This window comes from Saccostrea cucullata, unplaced genomic scaffold (genome assembly GCF_032062105.1).
Source record: "Saccostrea cucullata isolate Sc308-1 unplaced genomic scaffold, CSIRO_AGI_Scuc_v1 ctg1929, whole genome shotgun sequence".
In the NCBI taxonomy this organism is placed as follows: domain Eukaryota; kingdom Metazoa; phylum Mollusca; class Bivalvia; order Ostreida; family Ostreidae; genus Saccostrea; species Saccostrea cuccullata.
In genome coordinates this window covers 51,598-73,119 of record NW_026937626.1, presented here as the reverse complement: position 1 = coordinate 73,119, position 21,522 = coordinate 51,598, and the positions used below count along the sequence as shown (strand labels likewise).

General features: G+C 34.3%; 2 protein-coding genes across 2 annotated transcripts; both read left to right on the top strand.

Moving 5' to 3' along the window:
* Positions 1 to 1,851: 1,851 nt before the first annotated feature.
* On the top strand, positions 1,852 to 20,747 carry LOC134248514 (uncharacterized; the record flags this gene model as incomplete). The annotated part of the gene is made up of 5 exons (XM_062730909.1): positions 1,852 to 1,948; positions 16,067 to 16,182; positions 17,347 to 17,450; positions 20,014 to 20,257; positions 20,664 to 20,747. Coding segments are annotated over 5 exons (645 nt in total), but the record flags the coding sequence as incomplete, so codon positions are not given.
* On the top strand, positions 7,309 to 11,353 carry LOC134248516 (uncharacterized). Its single transcript, XM_062730910.1, has 2 exons — positions 7,309 to 7,489; positions 10,764 to 11,353. Exons 1-2 carry the CDS (start codon positions 7,309 to 7,311, stop codon positions 11,351 to 11,353), a joined length of 771 nt encoding a protein of 256 aa, XP_062586894.1.
* Positions 20,748 to 21,522: the final 775 nt, after the last annotated feature.

The window sequence follows — 21,522 nt, the reverse complement described above, 5'->3', positions numbered from 1 at the left end:
ACGATTTGATTTACTATGTGTTTTATAAAGCTTATATTTCGACAATAGGCAGGTCATGAATGAGAATTATCCAATCATTTCGAAAATTAAATCTCACCGACTCCGGTAGGAAAAGTGTATACAGTGAATAAAATCATTAGCATCTTTGCGTCGGAAGCAAATTAAAATTGGTGGTGGTGGGGGGGGGGGGGTAAACAAAGAAAAAGGTAAGCCACAATTCTCAATCCCTCTTTTATGTTTATCTTTTCATACAATAAAAAAAACCACAATCCTAGAACCAAGCCCCATTCACTAAAATTTAAGCAACGTATATCTGTCTAAGCATAAACCAAACGACATTTTTTTTCTTATTTATGTGCATGATCAAGAACCGATGTGTTTATGTCTTATAAAAAAATATTTGGTCAGATGCAGCAGAATGTGTTTTTACTCTTTTCACGTAAAAGCTAGCATATATTACTTAATCCAACTTTTATTTTGTAAAAGACATTTTCTGTCATAAATGATGTATTTTTTAAATTAAGTTATATTATTTTAGATTTATATATGTATGTTTGATATAATTGAAGGTCATTAATAATAGGTATATATATAATGTTGCGGGATCAATGTACAGAAGCGAGTTGTGGGTCAGTATACAACTTAGTATAATTCTGTTCAAATGCTGGTTGATTCTATATGTAACATAATGAGTTTTAATCGGCAATCGGTCTTACTGATAAAATATAGCGGTAGTGATCACCAGAAATTTAATTTTTAAATGAATTGAAATTTTTGCAATGTAGCGGTAATAATGACCTCCCCAAAGATATAGAAATTGTGGGATCCAAATACAGACAAGTATACGTTATTCTGGGTCAATACATTGAATAATATAGAACACCATACTGACTAGTGAGTATACTTTTCCATCTATAAAATGTTCAAGAATTGTTGATTTGATTACACTTCCCTTAATTCTTAATGTGTGATATTTTTTTCTGAATAAACCTAAAGTTGTAAATGATTTTCCGAGATTTCAACCTAACGTATATTTTTAATTATTGATACATCGCGATTCACTTCTTAACGCGCGATCTTTATGGCAACATTTTACTCATTTTTTTTTTCTTTAAAAAATTTGTTAATTGAAGCTTTCTTTCACATTTTTATAAGAATTCATATTTAGATATATAAACTTATGGAAGAACACAACTTTCGAACGACAGAAAGTTTAAAATAAATCAGCCTTTTTTTCTTGTAGATTTATACAATGAAGTACATTAAAAACAAAACCTAATACCTATAAATAAAAAAAATCGTTAAAATTTAACAATGATTTACTGCAATTAGGCTATAAAATCTAGCCATTTTCCCTTATCCCTCCAATACTCATGGGAAAGTATATAAAATATTGTGGGTCACGCGCGAAATCCTGCCAATGCACTCAACGGTAAGATATCATATATATAAAATTGCATTGTGGGTCATTTTTTGATTGTGTAATTATGGGTCAAAAATTTTTTTTTTGTAAAAAATGAATATAGTTACTATTTTATTGTCATAAACAAAATTTTAGGCACGTGGTTTGTGGGTCAATATATAATGACCCATAAACCATCCATGGTACCCACAACGTGAGTGAAAAAGACGCAAAATAACCCACAATCCGCATGGCACAAAACTATATATATATATATATATATATATATATATATATATACTGATGAACTTAACCATTTTATTAGTTTTTAGCAATACTACGGTATTGCAATTATATTGATGGCTAACAGTTTTTGAAATAATTATATTATCCGTGTGCTAAAACATTATAAAATTATTCTTCATACGGGTTTAATCTATGCTTTATAGAGTGTTGAGAAGCAGGTTACTGATGGGTTGTGGACCGATTTAATACATTCAGCAAAGGGTCGGTTCCTGCCTTCAACATGGCCAAAAACTATACAGGGTAAGTATTCTTTTTAATATACTTAAAGGAAAAAATAATAGCAGGGTAAGATAATATTCGAAATGTTTTGGAACGCTTGATCGAAAATTACGAAAATTGGTTTGATAAGAATGCCATTGACTATGCACTTACTTCAGTATTCAGAATTACTCAACCATAAAAAAAAGTATGAGGGCACGCAGGGAAAACTCTTAAAAGCCCAAAACACGTGCAAATTGATGACGACAAATCTTGTACTATTTTATGCACATAAAGTATACACAATGTTTTTTTCAATATTTACAGTCGGTATGAATTTTGCAATTTTGGTACAGTTTACAGAAGTTGCATGGGGTCTAGTTTTCGAATTACTTAAAGCTGAACACTTCTCATAAATAGGCACTGTCAGCCGGGTATATAAACCGTTCGCTTTCGTTACACCCGATTGCACACTCGAAACTCGTGGCCGACATGTAGTACTCCTATCGAGGTGTTAGATTTTTTGCGTTTATTTCTTGTTTTAATGTGCATTTTCTGTTTGTAAATAATGTATTGACCTGCATTTTTCATGATACTTTTGTCCTGTTTCGGAAAAAATGCGTTAAATTTGATAATTTCATCGATATTGAGTAGCACGCTTTGTAAGATGTACGTCTACACTCGTCGGATCTCTACAGTGAAATACATTGAACTGACTAGCAATCTGCTCCTTATATACGAGTTGTAGGGAGAGCGTTGAAGAACGGGAAATATGGCGGACTATGCCTATTTACGAGAAGTGTTCAGCTTTAAGTAAGGACAAGGGGAACACGGGGTTACTGAGCAGTTTTTCGAATATTTTTTCCCAACAGAACGGGTTACCCGTTGTCAGACAGGGTCTGGAATGGTATCCAACCAACCGTGAAGTCACGTTAACTTAGGGTTATTCGTCCTGCACCTGTTAAATCGCCACCTTAATTACTTACTACATTAACCGGTATTGATACTGTAGACTATAATAATCATTACATTCACTCAAATACTGAAAGAAGACAATTGTGGAATTTAGGTTTTTGAACCGGTCATTTTTACATTTGTGTTCCCCTCAATGGCGCGTATGTGCATCATTTGTCGATTTTGAACATTTTCATTATTCCAAGAAAGCAAATTAAATACGAATTACCATGTAATACAAATCCTTAAAAACAAAGAAATATATTGGGTTCTAGTAAATGTATCAAATAGGAAATTATGGAAATTTTCACCTATTGGCTTGATGTGATTTTCATAGGACTACTTCAAGTTGTACATGTAATAAATATTAGTTCTGTCCTTTATCATTACAGTTAAATTACCATGAGAACATTTTCAAACCACTTCTTTGATAACATATGTTGTGTCACACCCTGCTCTAGAATAAATTTAAAAAAATATGTCAGGATTCACTCCATCCACCTAGACTGTAAAAAAAATATTCATTTTTAACTAAGAAAATTTAAAGTCCAAATTTCTTTTGAATTGCAAAAAGACTGCATCGCACAGACATTTTAAGTTTCCCAAAAAGCATTTTGAGTTTGAGTAAATCCATAGCTCGCCAAAACAAGTATGACAAGTTGATATATGTGTAGTTTCTAAAAAAAAAACCTTACATTTAACAAAATCATAAACTATAAGTGTAAGGGAATAAACCTTCACAACTGTCACTATGCATAACCAAAGATTTCTTCCCAAAATAGAATTCAAAATAAAATATTGCTGGAAGATACTCAAAACAGTGTTCGGTTCACATGTATTCTCACCGCCCATTCCTATGGTTTTGTCTTCATAATCAAAAGCGGACCCTGTGTTCGCTCGGGGTCCGCTGTTGGTTCGATATCAGAAATTATGGGACCGCTCTGGGTCCACTTTGAGTGCGCTCCGGGTTCTCTCCGCATTCGCTCGGGTGAGCTCTGGGTCTGCTAGAGCGAACCAAGCGTTCGCTTTCTGGGACCACTTTACTCACTGATGCATGAAACACCGCTTTTATCTCGCTGTCACTAATCTGTGTGAACGGGGGGTTACCCCCCGTTCACACAGAGCTGCGATTCTACGGCGATCATACCGATCAAGCCATGAGCTAAAAAAGTTTTGGATCGGGGCAGATCGCAGTCGATCGGCGTCTAAATAGAGCAATTTGGCAAATAATGGTCTTCGTAACGACCGTGCTACGATGTCCCTACGTCTATTGCGTTGCTAACACGCTTCTACTACGATGTTACACAGACTGTTGCCGACAAGCGGCCGTGCTTACTGCGTTTACGCCACGCTGCTACTACGACATTGAAGACCATACTACGATGCTACACAGACCTAGATGACTGTACAGCGATGTCGCTACGGTTGTGCCGATCATATTACGATTGCATTACGCTTCTAGTACGATTTTGGCGATGATGGATATTTATCTTGCAACCGCAGATTTTTGTAGTAGGATTTTAGAAATGCGACCGCAGTTTTTTGCGGCCTCTACCACATTGATTACGGGCATTTACAATAAATTATTGTAACTTTAACAAGATGTGAAAAGTCTCAATTGCAGATGATCATCACGTATAGTGTCGGCCTTTACATGTAGTTTACATATAATGATTGGTCAAATATCAATGCTATAAGAACTTCTGCCTGATAGGTCGTGATATGATCGGCGTAAGGTTATTGTAGATCTTGGTAGGATCTTCAGGAACGTAGAGATATCGTAGTGAGAACGTAGTACAAACGTAGAGGGAGTGTTGTATGAGCGTGCTTGTTAATTTCCTACGCTTTTACGACGCTTTTATTTCGATCACAAAGATCTCTCTACGATGCTTTCGCGCTGCTTGTACGATTACGGCGCTTCTACTACGCTCCTTTTACGACTTAACCCCGATTTATGTTGGCCACGATCCCGCTACGCTTGTTTTGAACATGTTCAAAATAAGCGTGGTGAGAGCGTAGATCTCTCCGATCATGAAGATCTTACTGCGATCATACTACGCTTATGACGACTTCACGACGTTTCTCTTGCGATTTGTTACGATCGGCCACGCTTTCGACCAAGCTTTGATCGTAATAGAAACGGCGTCTATGTGTGAACGGGGGGGTAAGCCCGGCCCCTTGTATATTCCAATACAGGGATGAAATCGATCCTTGTTGTTTTTGCGGCGATCGATATATGTACACTGTACATGTATACATACAGTAACACTATGGAGAACATTGATAAAATCCAAAATTCAACTGTACATGCAACATAGATGCATTATTCATTTCCTTGATTTCTCCGCTCTCGGAATTTTGACCCCGAAAAATTCAACATTATGTAGCAGTAATTTATTAGGCATTTATTTTTTTTTTTATTCATAACGTAAAAACAAAAACAAGAAGAAGAAGAAAAAGTCGATTTATTGATTTTCATTGTATCGAATGGTGTAGAAGTAAAACTGACGAAAGCATCTAAACAAAATACCTTTCAAATTCATGCGTTATATAGTTTAGAATTATATGTGTTATGCATTGTGCTTTGCGAAGACGTGGTTTAAATGTTTGAGAAACAGGTGAAACATGATATCTTATCTATCAATTAACCTAGGTAATGTACACGTAATATATTGAGATTTCATTTATAGTAGTTGCACATTAAAAGTTCATAATAAATATTTACCTGGAGAGTAGATTTTCTCTGGTGAAAGGAATATAGATATTTAGATTTTAATTTTTCAACATCATAACAGCACGCTAGAAATTAAAAAAAAACATTTGAATTAATCAACACCTCCAAAGAAAATCCACATGCCATGTGAAAGGAATGTAAAAATTATGACACTTTCCCCGTTATGGTAACTCAAGTATGCAGTGACTACGTCATATTCTATTATGACGTCATATCTAGGTAGTTCGCAAGAGCTACTACACTTTACATCGTTTGATACTTTACAGTCAGTCTTATCCTACCCTCCTTCATATCTGAAACAACAAAAATATGATTTGCAATATAAGGGAGCATGCTTAGATAAGAAAGATTCATTTTTTTTTTCAAATATTGACCTACCCATCCGGGATTAGGGTGTGGCCACAATGGGGGATCAAGTTTTTACATAGGAATACATAGGGAAAAAATCTTAAAATTTACTTCACGAGGACAAGAAAACCATGATTAGTCATATTCATATAAAAGCATTTTGATAGAGTAGATTCAAATTTGTTCAAACTATGACGCAGAAGGTAGGGTGAGGACACACTAGGTGATCAAAGTTTTACATATGAATATATCAGAAAAAAATTCCTCTAAAAAATAGCAAAGCCATGGTTTGTCATATTTTTATGGATGCAATCTCTGGTAGTGTAGATTTAAGTTTGTTTAAACCCCCCTTAGGGAAAGGTGGGTCGTAATAGTTTATCAAAATTTTAATAGAAACGGAAGAAAAATCTAATTAATCTTAATTCAATCTCTTTTTTTATCACATCCAATTCTATTCGAATTGGAGGCTTTTATCGAAGAAAGTGTTAATTTCCCATATTACAAAATCCATAGATCCGCCTATAATCCCTATAATCAATTAGAGTTATTCCCCCTGAGTCAACTTCCGTTAATCCTTTTTCATTCACAGACTATATGAATGAGGTTGGTGAAATTTTAAAGGATAATTTTTTGCAAATTTAGATATTTAGAAAAATAGTTAATGGGTATAATACATATGGATGTTTTTGTTATCTATTTGGTAGTTGTTTGCTGCAATCAATTTAGGAGTATTTATTCATGATTTCCCGATGATCCTTGATTTTATAATGATAATTTTTTCTAGCGTCTGTTGTGGCCATTTTGTATTAGCCGACCACGTTGTATCTATATAAGTTTTCATTAAAACAGATTATATGATGTAAGTATGTGATAAGATATAATGATTATTAAGTCAATTATCTTGATCGTGATTTATATCATATTGCTTTGGCTTAATTAAATTTTCTTTGTTTTATAAATTGATCCGACACGTTTCAGATTTCCATACCAAGGGGAGATAAAAAAATAAATAAATAAATAAATAAATAAATAAAAATAATAATAATAATAATAATAATAATAAAATAATAATAATAATAAATAAATAAATAAATAAATAAAAAATTAGGCTAACTTTATAAAAAGAAATAATAAAGCATGTGAGAATGAGAAGATAATTAATTTAAATTTCTTCTTACAAATATAAAAAATAATATATATATATATATAAATAAAGAATTTTCTTTTCTTTTCTGAACACGATGCCACCGAGAGCTAAGAAGCGTAGAATGGCTCAACCAGCAGCGACTGCCACACAGCAGCCAAGTGGTAGTCAGGCTACGGTGTCTGTGAATTCCCAGACGTACTCGTCGACGGCGTCGGCAGGATGTCCAGTACATGTACCAATACCACCGACCCAGGCTCCATCAACTTCCGTTGTGGGGGAAGCGCAACCCATGTTGACGACAAGTGCAGGACCATCCTTTGCACCGACCACCTCTGGAGCAACAATCTCAACTCCAACAGATGTTGGTACCCTGCTCCTGTCCCATCAATACATATGATTGGTATGAATGTTTCTAGCACAGTCAAACAACGTATTATTAGTGGGCAGTATATTGATTTGGTCACATTGGTAACACCAAAATCAGGGTCTGATGAAAAGAAATTAGTTATGAATAGTATGGGTGAGATAATTTATAAAGATGCCAACCCAAAAAAGGTAGAAAATATTGAGCAATGGACTGACCTTATGCTCATATTTGCAAGTGTGTACTTGAGTTCACATCCCGCCAAGACTCTTGACCTACTTAAGTACATACAGACCGTAAGAATGGGTGTTAGCAGGGAGGCTATATCTTGGAAAGAATATGATACGCAGTTTAGGCTGCGCAAAGAGCAAAATCCTGTGTCTTCTTGGGGTGAAATTGACTCGGAATTATGGTTGATGTATATGCATTCTGGGCCCGCTTATAACGTAACAAATGCACCCAAAACCAATAATGATAAATGCTTCAATTTCAATTACAAGGGATCTTGTGACAAATTCCCATGCATGTATAAACACAGTTGTATTCGATGTGGTAGTAACCATCCACAGATACATTGCCTTACACAAGCCTCAAACACTGGGTCCGCACAAATATTTCGCCAACAAAATTCAAGTGGTCAATTCTATGGACAGTCAAGTTTTCGTCCACAAACCACCAATGCAAATACCAACTATAAGGGGTATTCAACCAATGCAAATACCAATTATAGGGGGTATTCCAGCAGCAACACCCAGCGCCCCACCTACTCAAGACCAAGATTCCGCACCCCGCAATCTATGGCGTCTAGGTTCAACGCCTATTAATGTACATGCCCTTAAAAAATGTCTCGTCCACTATCCTAACAGAATCATAGCAAATCGCCTAATCCAAGGGTTCTCTCAAGGGTTTAAACTTCATTATCATGGGCCTAGATTACCAATTTAATGTAATAATTTGAAATCCGCGGACGATCATCCTAATGAACTTAAAGAGAAAATCGATAAAGAAATTGAAATGGGGAGGATACAGGGTCCTTTCACGAAAATACCAATTTCTAATCTTAGGTTATCTCCAATTGGGCTAGTGCCGAAGGGGGATAATTTGGGCTGGCGTCTAATAACGCACCTCTCTTTCCCGAAGTTTAGTAGTGTAAATTCATACATAGATCCTTGTGAAACTGCTGTACAATATTCATCCTTTGATTCAGTGATTCAGATGATTGCTAAATTAGGGAATAGGGCTTTCATAGGTAAGCGAGATATAAAATTCGCATTTCGACTTCTTCCAATATTTCCCGGCGATTTTGATCTCCTGGGTTTTAAATTTCAGGATAATTATTTCATAGACAAATGTTTACCTATGGGGTGCTCCATTTCGTGTAAGGTTTTCGAGGATTTTTCTACAATTTTGCAGTGGGCTACGATACAGCGCTCTAAAACATCAACAATGGATCATTATCTAGATGATTTTATATTTGCTGGGAGGGATGCCTATTCCTGTCAAGATCTTATGTCGAATTTTCAAGACGTCTGCGATGATATAGGTGTTCCTATTGCCGAGGACAAATCTGAAGGCCCTACTATGGTTATGACATTTTTAGGTTTTGAGATAGATACTTATCATATGCTAGTTAAGATCCCCAATTCAAAATGCTTAGAGCTACAGGGTATTTTACACCATCTCGTTGTTCAACGCAAGATGACACTCCAACAATTACAATCTGTTTTAGGTAAACTGAATTTCTTTACAAGAGCCATAAGACCAGGTAGGGCATTTCTGGGTCGGCTTTATAATGCTACAATAGGAGTTTCAGAATTACATTATCACATAAGGATAACTCAATCAATGCGACAGGACTTGTACATGTGGATTAATTTTCTTGAATCATTTAATGGGACTGTGTATTTTTTAGATATTGAGTGGACGTCAGACAACAACATTAATTTTTACACAGATAGTTCCGGTTCGTCTTACTTGGGATGTGGTGCTTATTTCAAAGGGGAATGGTGTTTTTACCCTTGGCCAGAGACCTGGGCGTCCAATGACCTACTTAAAGACATGACCTTTTTAGAGTTAGTTCCGGTGGTCTTGGCCGTCTATTTATGGGGTAACAAACTCGCTAATAAAAAGATCATTCTCCATATAGACAATCAAGCTGTAGTCGCTATAATAAATAAACTCACTTCTAAATCAGAGCGGGTCATGAAACTACTTAGACCATTTGTCCTTGCTTCTATGAATTATAATATTCTGTTTCGTGCAGTTTACATACCAAGTAAAGACAATGTAGTTGCTGATTCAATTTCTCGTAAGCAGTGGGCCAGATTCCGACAAGCAGCTCCACATGCCAGGGAACACCCTTGCCCAGTGCCCCTATCTTTCCGCAACATCATCTCCAGCCTGAGTTTGCTAAATTTTTAGACGCCTCAGTATCTGAAAACACACATAAATCTCATCGGGCTGGAATGGCAGCATATTACAAAGTATGTAGACTCATTGATTGCACGCCATGGCCCCCTACATTAAACTCAGTCGTGCAATTCGTTTTGCATTCATCATCATCCGGCCTCGCATATGGTACAGTGAGGTCATACTTGTCTGCCATTTCATTTTATTGTAAATTGCAGAGTGTTCACGATCCAACCCCAGAGTTCTTGGTTACAAAGTTATTGCAGGGCATGAAACGTTTGAGACATAAAGTAGATACTAGACTGCCAATAACGAAAACAATTTTGCTAAATATTATTCAAGTTCTGCCCATAATATGTACCAATGCTTTTGAAACAGCTCTTTTCTCGGCTGCATTTTCCCTGGCATTTCATGGATTTTTAAGAGTTGGCGAATTAACAGTTAATACAAGAGAAGGTGATCAACAAAACACAATTCAATTCGACAATTTGTCCATTAATCACGAAACGCAATCTCTCTTACTGACTATCCGGTATTCGAAAACGGACCAGTTAGGTAAAGGCACAGTACTTCAAATAGATAAGCAGGGTGGTGTAGCATGTCCATATCAGCTCATTACTAAATACGTCAACATCCGTCCAGAGGGTTCAGGTCCATTATTTCGACACTTCGATTTATCCCCACTCACACGATATCAATTTACGGGGGTACTTTGTAAGGCAGTAAAGCACCTAAATTTGCCTGGTATCTCAGGATACAAATCTCACTCTTTTCGTATCGGCGCGAGTACTGATCTCGCGTTAAAAGGATTTTCAACTCATGACATTCAGAGATCTGGTCGTTGGAAATCTGATTCTTACAAATCCTACATTCGCATACCAAAGTTTTAATCTAATTTTAGATATACAGACAATATGGTTGGTGGGTTCATTAATAATCAAGCACGCCTTTTTGGAAGCTGTATTAAGACCAGGTGGTACAAATTTGACATTAGAAAGAAAACACATCTCACTGTGGTGGCAGGGTTATAGTGGCCTCCAGTTAAGTAAAACTAAACAAAAGATTAGAACTCTTGGAAAGGTGGGCCCTGTACCTAATTTCATCCTTATACATTGTGGGGGGAATGACTTGGGCAATGTATCGATCAGAAAAATAAGGGTGGTTGCAAAGCAGTTGGTTTTATTTCTAAGGAATCACTTTCCAAACAGTAGGATTATATGGTCATTTATACTTCCGCGTCTCCAATGGCGCTATTCAGCAAATTTAAAAGCTATGGAAAATGCACGCAAACGGGTTAATTCTGGTATAGCTGCAATTGTCTTGCAATCTGGGGGCGCAATAATTCGCCATTTAGAAATTAAACCTGATCCAGCTTTATTTTTACAGGATGGGGTACACTTATCCTCGTTGGGGAATAATATTTTTCTAAACTCTCTCCAGGGGGGACTTGAGGCTATCGTTGCCCATGGTCAATCCTGCTTTCCCAATTAGCAAGGGTCCTGGTTACGGCTGTTCGTATATGCCGCTCTACCCCCACCATGGTGGCGGAGTTCCCTGGATGAGTTTCATTCTGATCCTCATCTCAGGGAACTTGTGGCGTATAAGCGGCATTTTGATAATTATATTGTAAGCTTTGACCTCTGCACCTCCCAGGGTCAATGCTTTCTATATATATATATGGTGAACTTTGAACTTTGATGTTGTGAACTTTGAACTTTTGATGTTGTATGAACTTTGACTTACCACTATATGAACTTTGACCTTTGGTAATGACCTTGATATACGATTTACTTTGATGTTGAATGTTGTTTGTGCATTTGATTGGGGCATGCTCTTGTCTTGGCTGCCCATTGCCCATATGATATTGTTTGTTTTGCATTTGAAACTAAATAACAGCCGTGCCCATAATATCGCCACACTTTAATAAAATTAATTTCAAGTTACCATTTGTTTGCGTTACACTTTTCTGAGATAATATCACATCCAATTCTATTCGAATTGGAGGCTTTTATCGAAGAAAGTGTTAATTTCCCATATTACAAAATCCATAGATCCGCCTATAATCCCTATAATCAATTAGAGTTATTCCCCCTGAGTCAACTTCCGTTAATCCTTTTTCATTCACAGACTATATGAATGAGGTTGGTGCAATTTTAAAGGATAATTTTTTGCAAATTTAGATATTTAGAAAAATACCCTCCTCACCCAACCCTTATGCGAATAGATTTTTGCGCTGTGTTTTTCTTTCTATTGCAGCTGTCCTACAAAAGGATCACTTAATATCAAATGGTACGGCTGTTACAAGAAAAAGTCTACCTGGAGACCAACTTAGATGAACTTTTCGCAAACCATGGCCACTGCTCCTCCCAGGTCCAATGTTTCCTAAACAGTGACTGATATATAAACGACAAGTAAAGAAGGCACATAAGCGGCATGTAATTCGTAATAAATATATCGTAAATAACACCTCTGGCGTATAAGCGGCATTTTGGTAATTATATTGCAAGCTTTGACCTCTGCACCTCCCAGGGTCAATGCTTTCTATATATATATATGGTGAACTTTGAACTTTGATGTTGTGAACTTTGAACTTTTGATGTTGTATGAACTTTGACTTACCACTATATGAACTTTGACCTTTGGTAATGACCTTGATATATGATTTGCTTTGATGTTGAATGTTGTTTGTGCATTTGATTGGGGCATGCTCTTGTCTTGGCTGCCCATTGCCCATATGATATTGTTTGTTTTGCATTTGAAACTAAATAACAGCCGTGCCCATAATATCGCCACACTTTAATAAAATTAATTTCAAGTTACCATTTGTTTGCGTTACACTTTTCTGAGATAAATAATGGGAAGGGGGTGTTTTACATTGAAATCAGGCTTGAAAGAATCATCATATTTTAAATATTTTTGGATATGGACTAAAGGGCCTTTAATCTTTTAGCATTTTTATGCATATAATGTATTAAACATATGTAATTAATACAATACACTACGAGGGGTGATCAAAAAGTTCGCGAACTATTTCTATATTTACAAAACCACAATTCAGATCAGAATGAAATTTGGCACACATAGAGTCATACACATGTTCGATAAATAGCAATTGTAATAGAGCGTTTTACTCCGTGTTTGTGACGTCATAATGTAAAAATGACGTCATAAGGTAGATCACTTGTGACAAAAAATAGATGACTTAGTCCTATTTGAGAAACAAACGACTGTAAAGTAAAACGTATATCTTGGAAATTCCTTCGTATAATTTATACTAATTTGTACACGGTCTATGAAGACAAAATAATTGCCAGACGTGTTGTCTTTAATTGTATTAATTGTTTAAGTGAAGGAAAGGAGATGTTTAGAAAATACGTTTTTCTGTTGCCCAGTGAAAGCAAACTTTGAGAGAGACGTGTCCTTTGTTAAGCAATTTAATATGAAAGATCGCCAACGTGTAGTTACAAAACTAAATCTTTACAATAATTCAATTATCAAATCCCTAAAATGTCGTCTACTTTAGACTTTAAACGTATCAGATATGATAAAGAGAAAGTACCCATACTTTATTCCCATGAAATAAACGATGATCAATAGACAGAGGACTTGGGTTTTCATGGTCACCATGCTCATTCTGCAAAAGGATATCATTATCTACATATACTGTTCTCGAGATTAGGCCATTTTTGACAAATGTACTGTTTTTGTTGCAAAAAATAATTTGCATGGTAAGAAATATAAAAGTCGGAAAAAAAAAATTAAGCTTCTGTGACAGAACACTAAAGAACATGATCCGTGCATGAACAGGATGGTTGCAGATGCGCATTAAAATTGGAGAGGACTACTTTGAAACAACATAACACTGTATCTTATATCATTTGTTTGTTGGAAGTTATCCAATTAGTTCGCAAACTTTTTGATCACCCCTTGTATTTCAGTTGTAAAGCCATTCGAAATTTGTAAAAAAAAAATAGATAAACAAAAATATTAAAAAAAATATATAAAAAAAGAGCGTTTTTGTGTTTCTTTGTCTATAAACAAATGCCCACCCCCTATGAAACACTAAAAGCTTTGATATGGATTTGTATAAAAACAGTCTATATCGCCTGTTAAAAGGAATTTTTGTTTCACAAGGGTTGGGTGGGATGGAAAGGGTACCTGTAAAGTGCGAAACGAAATGGAAACAAAACGAAAAGAAATCTACCGAAACAAAACGAAATCAAAATGAAACCCACAGAAATAAAACTATTTAGATATATTAATTTTTTCAAACAAAGGTATACAATGAAATATATGTTACTGCATGTGATCTTTTTCTAATTCATATAAAATTTATAAAGTTCAAGCACTTGTTAATATAAAACACCGATACATTATGCTCCCTTTTCTAGTGATGTATGAAGTATTAACTTCTGCCAGCTGAAAATATGCGAAAGCATAATATGCATGATTGTATAATTTAAATATGTGTAGAGATTCTTTTAATTTTTATGTTCTATTTATACTGTAAATGTAATTTATTTGGCGTTAACGATGTTTGGCGTAAATTGATTTAGCGCATTCTTTAATGTACTTATTTATAAGTTAATGTGCAAGACATTTAGCGTGGTACTTTTGAATTAGCGAAAACTATCCACCAAAGGCGCTAAAGCGAACACACAGCCAAATATAATACGTTTACAGTATTTTCAACCCTTATTCATATAAATATATTAAGATATTATCTTTCAAATTTGATGTTTTACATGGAAAAGCTTGTTTATGTATGTGTAGAAATAAAGGCAATGTATTGTTGTATTGCGAATGTCTGTAAACATATGAGGGCTGTTTAATAAATAATGTCCTTGGTGCTCGGAAAGAAGCAAACGACGCTTTTCAATGATTTAGTCTAAATGATATAACTTAGTATTCTCTTTTCATAAAAACACCTGATCGTAATTCTTTTTATCTCATTTCTGGGAATGACCCTTAGTATACTGGAAAATTGCAGATCTTCTCATTTTCTGGACTCGTTTCTTCTTTCTGAAAGTTTTTTTTTGTTCAAGTTTCGGAAATAAACCCCGTCAAAAGGCAAAAGATCTGGAAAATATTGTTACTGTCAAAATATTTAACTTCCTGTTTATCCCAAAAACTCATTCACTTGTCAGGGTGTGTGGGTTTGGACGCTGTCATGAAGAAATTTAATGTAGTAGATTCCTGATTCTGGTTCCTTCCTCTCATTAACCTCGAGTTTTTGCAAAGAAAATTGCTTTCTAGACTCTTCAAGAAATTAAACTCTCTCCCCGAATACGAATTTGAACAACAAAGCCACTGACATTTAAGAAATTAATTCCACTTTAGTGTACTGATTCTTTACAAATTCTTTTTAATGCACCGTCTCAAATAACTCTTCTTTTCCAGAATCTCACAATGAAACTATGTGATGAAAAGTACTGTAGTCACATAAATTATATTATATTAGTTATATATTCATTCAAGATTTAAAAATGCGAAAAAGTCCAGCTTAATGTCATATTATATCTGTATTGTATATCATACAGTTAAGGACATTATTCATTGAACTGCCCTCGTAGGATAAAACCACAGACTTCCGAGTATTCCATCCAGAGGTCTCTGGTTTTTTTCGTTCACTTTTAACCCCAACAGGAAACCTGTGTATAAATCCATATATACGATATTTTGTATCGAGGTAATTTACCAAGAATAAATGAGTGGTTTACAAATTAATAGGCTCGACTAAAGACGTCTAAATGTTTCAATTGACAAGAACAATGTCTCTAGAGGCGAAGGATGCCAATTTAAGTAGTTCAATGATTAATATATTAACAAAATATGAGCTTAAAATGTGGCTGCCTGAAATTGTGTCAGATACCTTTTGGTAAAAAATAAGAAGTTCCCCGTATACGAAACAAGTGTCTGTACTAAATCTGCACAAATTTAAAATAGAGTAAAAGTAGACCATATGCAGTTTATATAAAACTATATGTATATATCTTGATTTGAAAAACATTCTTTATGTTCGGTTTCGTTTCGGGTGGTTTCGTTTCGTTTCGTCTTGATTTTTTTTTCGTTTCAGTCTTGTTTTCGTTTCGGTAGATTTCATTTTGTTTCGTTTCTATTTCGTTTCTTTCTTTACATATACCCTAAAAAGAGTCCAAACGTATTCAATAATTTCCTCATTGGAATACCTTTTCTTCTTTTTAGACATCAAAGAATGTCTTTATGCAGATGTACCGGAAAATGAATATCGTCTGATATTTTATGCTTTGCTCATACACAAACATTACAATGGAGCCAGACAGTGGATAAGAACAGGCTTCGTAAGTTTCTCTATTGCAATGTAAAAAAGTTGAATCGAAACTGTAGAAATTGAACATTATATCTTAATCATATTTTTGACACGCAAACAAGTTCTTTTTTACACGCATTATTTCCATAAAACCAGTTAAATTCATCATACAAAAACTCTGCCTGTATTCCTAATTAATATACAAAGATTTTGGTGTTTTTCGTGATCCTTAGAATTATACAGCTATAATAATAAAACAAGCGTAACGGAGCATGCCACTTTTTTATTATGTTTACATTACAATAATTTTTATCAAAATAAAAAAAAAGGTAAATCTGCAGCACAAAAAGAAATATTCCATTTAACCTGTTGCAACAGTATTTATGAAACGTCACTTGCCAAAATTATCAGTTGAATTGGGGGGTATTTTGGGGGTATATGACTGTTTAATAGCCATCCATCAATGATGAATGCGTAAAAACAAATCCAAGAATGAGAACGTCATTTTGAACTTCATAGAGTATCGAGCTACTAAGAATTATGTGCAAAGACATAAAAGGGTCTTTAAAAAATTAAAATGCTTCTAGAAGCTGGACAAAAGTAATCAAATGCTTGGACATTTATCCTTAGACCTTACTAAAACCAGAACAGCACAAAAGATATTTTGAAGAAAAAGAACATGATGTGAAAAATATCTTCTTTTTTTAAAAAAATATTTTTTAGTAGGAAAATTACGGTAGAATTCGAAACAAATAAAATATAGATGTATTTAAAACTATGAAAAAGCTCAACGAGTTTGAAAAATGATTGACATGTTATTTTTTGTTAAGTGATTGCTTTGTAAATCCTATGAACGCATAGTTAAGATAAACGTTTTCATAATTTTAGTAAAAAGACCTACTTTTTTTCCATACAAATAAACCTAAGATTGGAATTTAGTAAGAAATAAGTCATGTTTCACAACACACAAGATATTTGCCGTAAAAGAAAATGTACAAAAAATTATCAAACAACCTTCATACATGCTGTTTTTAAAACAGAATAAAATTTATAATTTGTTGGCCTTGATAACAAAAATCATTTTAAAACTAAATTCTCAATCCTTAAATCTTTGAATTAAAAGACAAGATACGTAAATGAATATATTTCTGTTAAAAAAATAATTGAGTAGTCATTTAATGATATTTTTTCTCAGGTTTCCATTCCACATATATTGGTTGGTGCTTTTATTATAAAACAAAAACAGAAAAAATGGCAGACTGGACAGATCGAAAAGGATTACCTGCAGCGAATCTACAAGTAATGAAATTAGTTTATCAATTGCATTTATTGTAAACTATCGAGACTTCTTTAACATCCAAACCTTACTGTCAATCCTATTCTATATATACTGTTTAAGTAGAATTTTAGCGAAACTTTAATTTTGGCATTATTAGCGAAGTTTCTGAGATCACTAGAATGTAACATTGCTAAAAAATAAACTGTCTTTAATTTGCACTACCTGTATTAGTTGGCATTTTAGAATCGCTAAAATTACTTCTCGCTAAAAATAAAATACCATATTTTACAAACAAATCGCTAAAGGATGTATTCACTTTTGAAATGACTTATAGGAGAAAACAATTTCCCGGGGAAAAAAAAATAAAAATTAATCTTTATATTTGTTTGTTTGCATGAATTCTGATAGGTAAGGATGTAAGGAATAATTTAAGATAAGAATTTTTTAGGGGCATCCCTGCCCTAGGTTCGAAAGAACAAGTGCACTTCAGCAATGCTTAATGGGCCCCTTTTATGTGCCATTTTACTTTAGAATACATAACTTAATCGTTCTCTTGTGGTAACCGTAAGATACAAGTGGACATTTCTAATTAAGAAGCACGTTAAGCATCACCTAAATCAGCATGGATTTCAAACAATTGAATATTTTTAAATGCCCATGGATACCCTTAATCCGGAAAAGTCGTACCGTACCTTCTTTGAGCTTTGTTTATGTAAATCGAGGGGAATAGTTATTTAAATCTAAACTTGAACAATCTGACGGTGGATCATAGTCGGGCGCGTTTGTGGAATGCTATTTTTTGCGAAAAATCTATTTTAAAACATTTAATGAATTTGTGCAGTTTCCTGTAGCCATAAGGATCAGACTAAGAAATTGGTATTCTTGCATTTAAAAAAATAATAATAGTTTCATTGAATTTGAAATAAAAAGGAGTGTTTCGGTGGCTTTCAATACCTGTTTCACTGTCTTGGTAATGAATGGTAAAATGTTTGACACTTTTTCATTTAAATGACACTAAACTCTCTTTATCCTCCCGTGTTCTTAAAAACAAATACATACAAATATTTTTGTATGACACGACTTAGACTGCCGGTGTTTTACGAGGAATGTGTACCTGGGTAGAACTCACGTGACTATTGGTATTTTAAATAATTTATTCAACACGTGGGGTCAACATGGGGCATACAGGTAAATAACTCTAACTTGCTATAGGAAAGACATCGTACTTTTTGTACATTTTAAATATTTTAAGTACCAGCCTAATCGTGTACAACTTTACCACTTTCACACAAGCTTTATAAATGTATTATGCGTCTTTTATCATTCGCAAAATTTTGTAAAAAGTTAGGCTCATAGTTAATAAAAGCTTTGAAATGAATGTCCATTCTCGATTTACTATAGAAAATCACAAATGTCGGCTGACCCCTGCCACAACCTGTGGTTTTGTTCTTTATAATTGATTGTTTGTATGCTGTTTAACGTCCCTCTCCAAAATATTTCACTGATATGGAGACAGACGTCACCATTGCCGGTGAAGGGCTGCAAATTTAGGCCTATGCTCGGCACTCAGGGCCATTGAGCAGGGAGGGATCTTTATAGTGCAACACCGGCTGTGACACGAAGCCTCGGTTTATACGGTCTCATCCGAAGGACTGCCCCATTTAGTCGCCTTTTACGACAAGCAAGGGGGTACTGAGGACCTATTCTAACCTATTCTAACCCGGATCCCTACGGGGTTTTGTTCTTTATATATTCGTGAAATAAAGTGGTAGAATATGTTGAATCGTACGGTTTATATATCAATTAATGATTTTGGATGAAAAAGTTTGCTTAATTTGATTGTCAATTTTTTTTTTTAACATTTTACCGGGGCCCATAACTGCACTCGTTCTTTGCAAAAAACCTAATTAATGAATTCTTGGCTGTATTGAGCTGCATTATTAATGAATTACAATTGTATATATTCCTCAGAATTTAATCAAATTGATATTGGATACATATTTTAGTAACTGTACTCCCTTTGATTCCATTTAAGCCTTTATGATTTGCACACATTAATGACATGTTTTATTATATCCACGGATGAATTGCATACAGAATAGAATTTCAGAGACAGTAGACAGTACCTTCATGCACAAAAATAAGTAAAGGCAAATATCAATTATTACATTTGGAAATAACAAACTCAGAAAATCGATGAAAGTGTTCCTCCTAACTTTCTTCACTGAAAAAAGATCTAGAAAAAAAAATGTAATATGTTTTCAACCTAATGTCATTAAATGGAAGGGAAACCGACCAGATTTTTGTATACAAGAAACCAAACCCGGCCATATTGGTCCGATCCCCATTTATAATGAAGTGATCCATTGCGTCTCGCTAAAATTTCCACTTATACGGTATTTAAAACGTTTGAAAATGATTATTTTTGTGAGCAAATAAAACTAATTCTACCCGCATATCTTTTTAATTTTCATTATTTCATTAAAACTATATTAAAACGTTTTCAAAGTTGCCTTCTCTGATTGTTCTCACATTTGGAGGTATTTGTTTTCTAAGATTATATTTATTTAAAATCTGTTGAAGGACAATCACAGAGGATGCAGTTCGAATTATTAGCTGTATCTATGATAATGACAGTCGGCATGCCCCTGAAGAAAAACATTCCAAAGAAAACGTCCTTCATTCTGGGAGAATCCTATTAAATCACAAATGCCTCTCTGATGCAATGGAAACAGGGAATACCATGTTTGTAGAAAACGAAGTTATTCAAGATATTTTGAACAAAATGTGGTATGGCAAAAGCAAAGATCTTCTCACTATATGCGAGGTAAAATATGTAAATTCAGCTTTCATAAAAAGCATTTGTACAACACCACATATTTTCGTTGAGCCATTTTTGTGGTTTGAGAAAGAATTTTCGCTTCCAGGTGACTTATACTCGAAGATGAAGTATTATTGAGTAAAAATTAAATGTTACTTCTCGACTTGAATTGATAGTTCTCTCTATATCTCATTTCAGTGAAAAAAAAACACCTAGAGGACATTATTAATTTCACGGGAACATTATCAAAAATGTACATTTACATATTTAATGAGGGATGTTTATCGTACCAAAGCCTATCGTGACACGGAGTCTCGGTTTTAAAGGTCTTACCTGAAAAGCCAGCAACTTTCACTTCAAAGTGCCTAGCGCATGAGGAAGGAATAGTTGTTATTCCTTTTTTATGACATAGGACGGTCAAAGGCGAGATTCGAAATCACGACTCTCCAATTACGGAGTGAACGCTCTATTAATTGAGCTAACATTAACAGTTTAATACTTGAATGATATCAAATAAAGAATTTCAAAAATATAGGTTAAACACCATTTCATACATATCTCAGAAATGCGTTATGCGCTCATTTAATTCTGAAGCAAAAGTAAACTGAGCAATAATTAGAGTTATTATAATTAAGAGTTTTGTTATATTGCATTAACAATAGGTACAAAAAATGAAAAAAAAGAAGGGGCAATTTAAACTGTAAGAGATGTAATTATGACGTTTTAGGCTCACACTCTACTATTTTTTTATCTGTTAGTAGATCTATTGAGTTCTATTTAATTATATGCATTTAAAAAATGTTGCTTTCAAATTTTGTGAATTAATAATACATTATTCATGATTTTTTTCTTGTCTCCTGAGAAATTCAGTCTTTGAATTGCAAGTGCATTTTATTGACCTTTCTGTCAACAATCAGGTACCTTTCAGGTACCATTTAGCGGACATATTTCAGTTATCTTTCAATGCCCTTCCTTCGACTTTCAGGCGCCTTTTAGTGACCTTTCCGTCCCATTTCCGTGAATTTTTAGTCATCTTTCGGAGACACTTTAGTCTCATTTTAACGACTTTTTCACTGGCTCATCATTATTTTTTAATCAGTTATTTATCCTTTTTTTTTTAAAAAAAATAGTTTTCTGGTAATCATGGTTAGATGTTTAATTTTTCAACTGTTTTTAAATGGGTTATTTAAATAATAAATGCGATTTAGACTGAAAAAAAGTATATCTGAATATGATTTCATTAGCATTTATGATAAAAATTCAACTGTGGA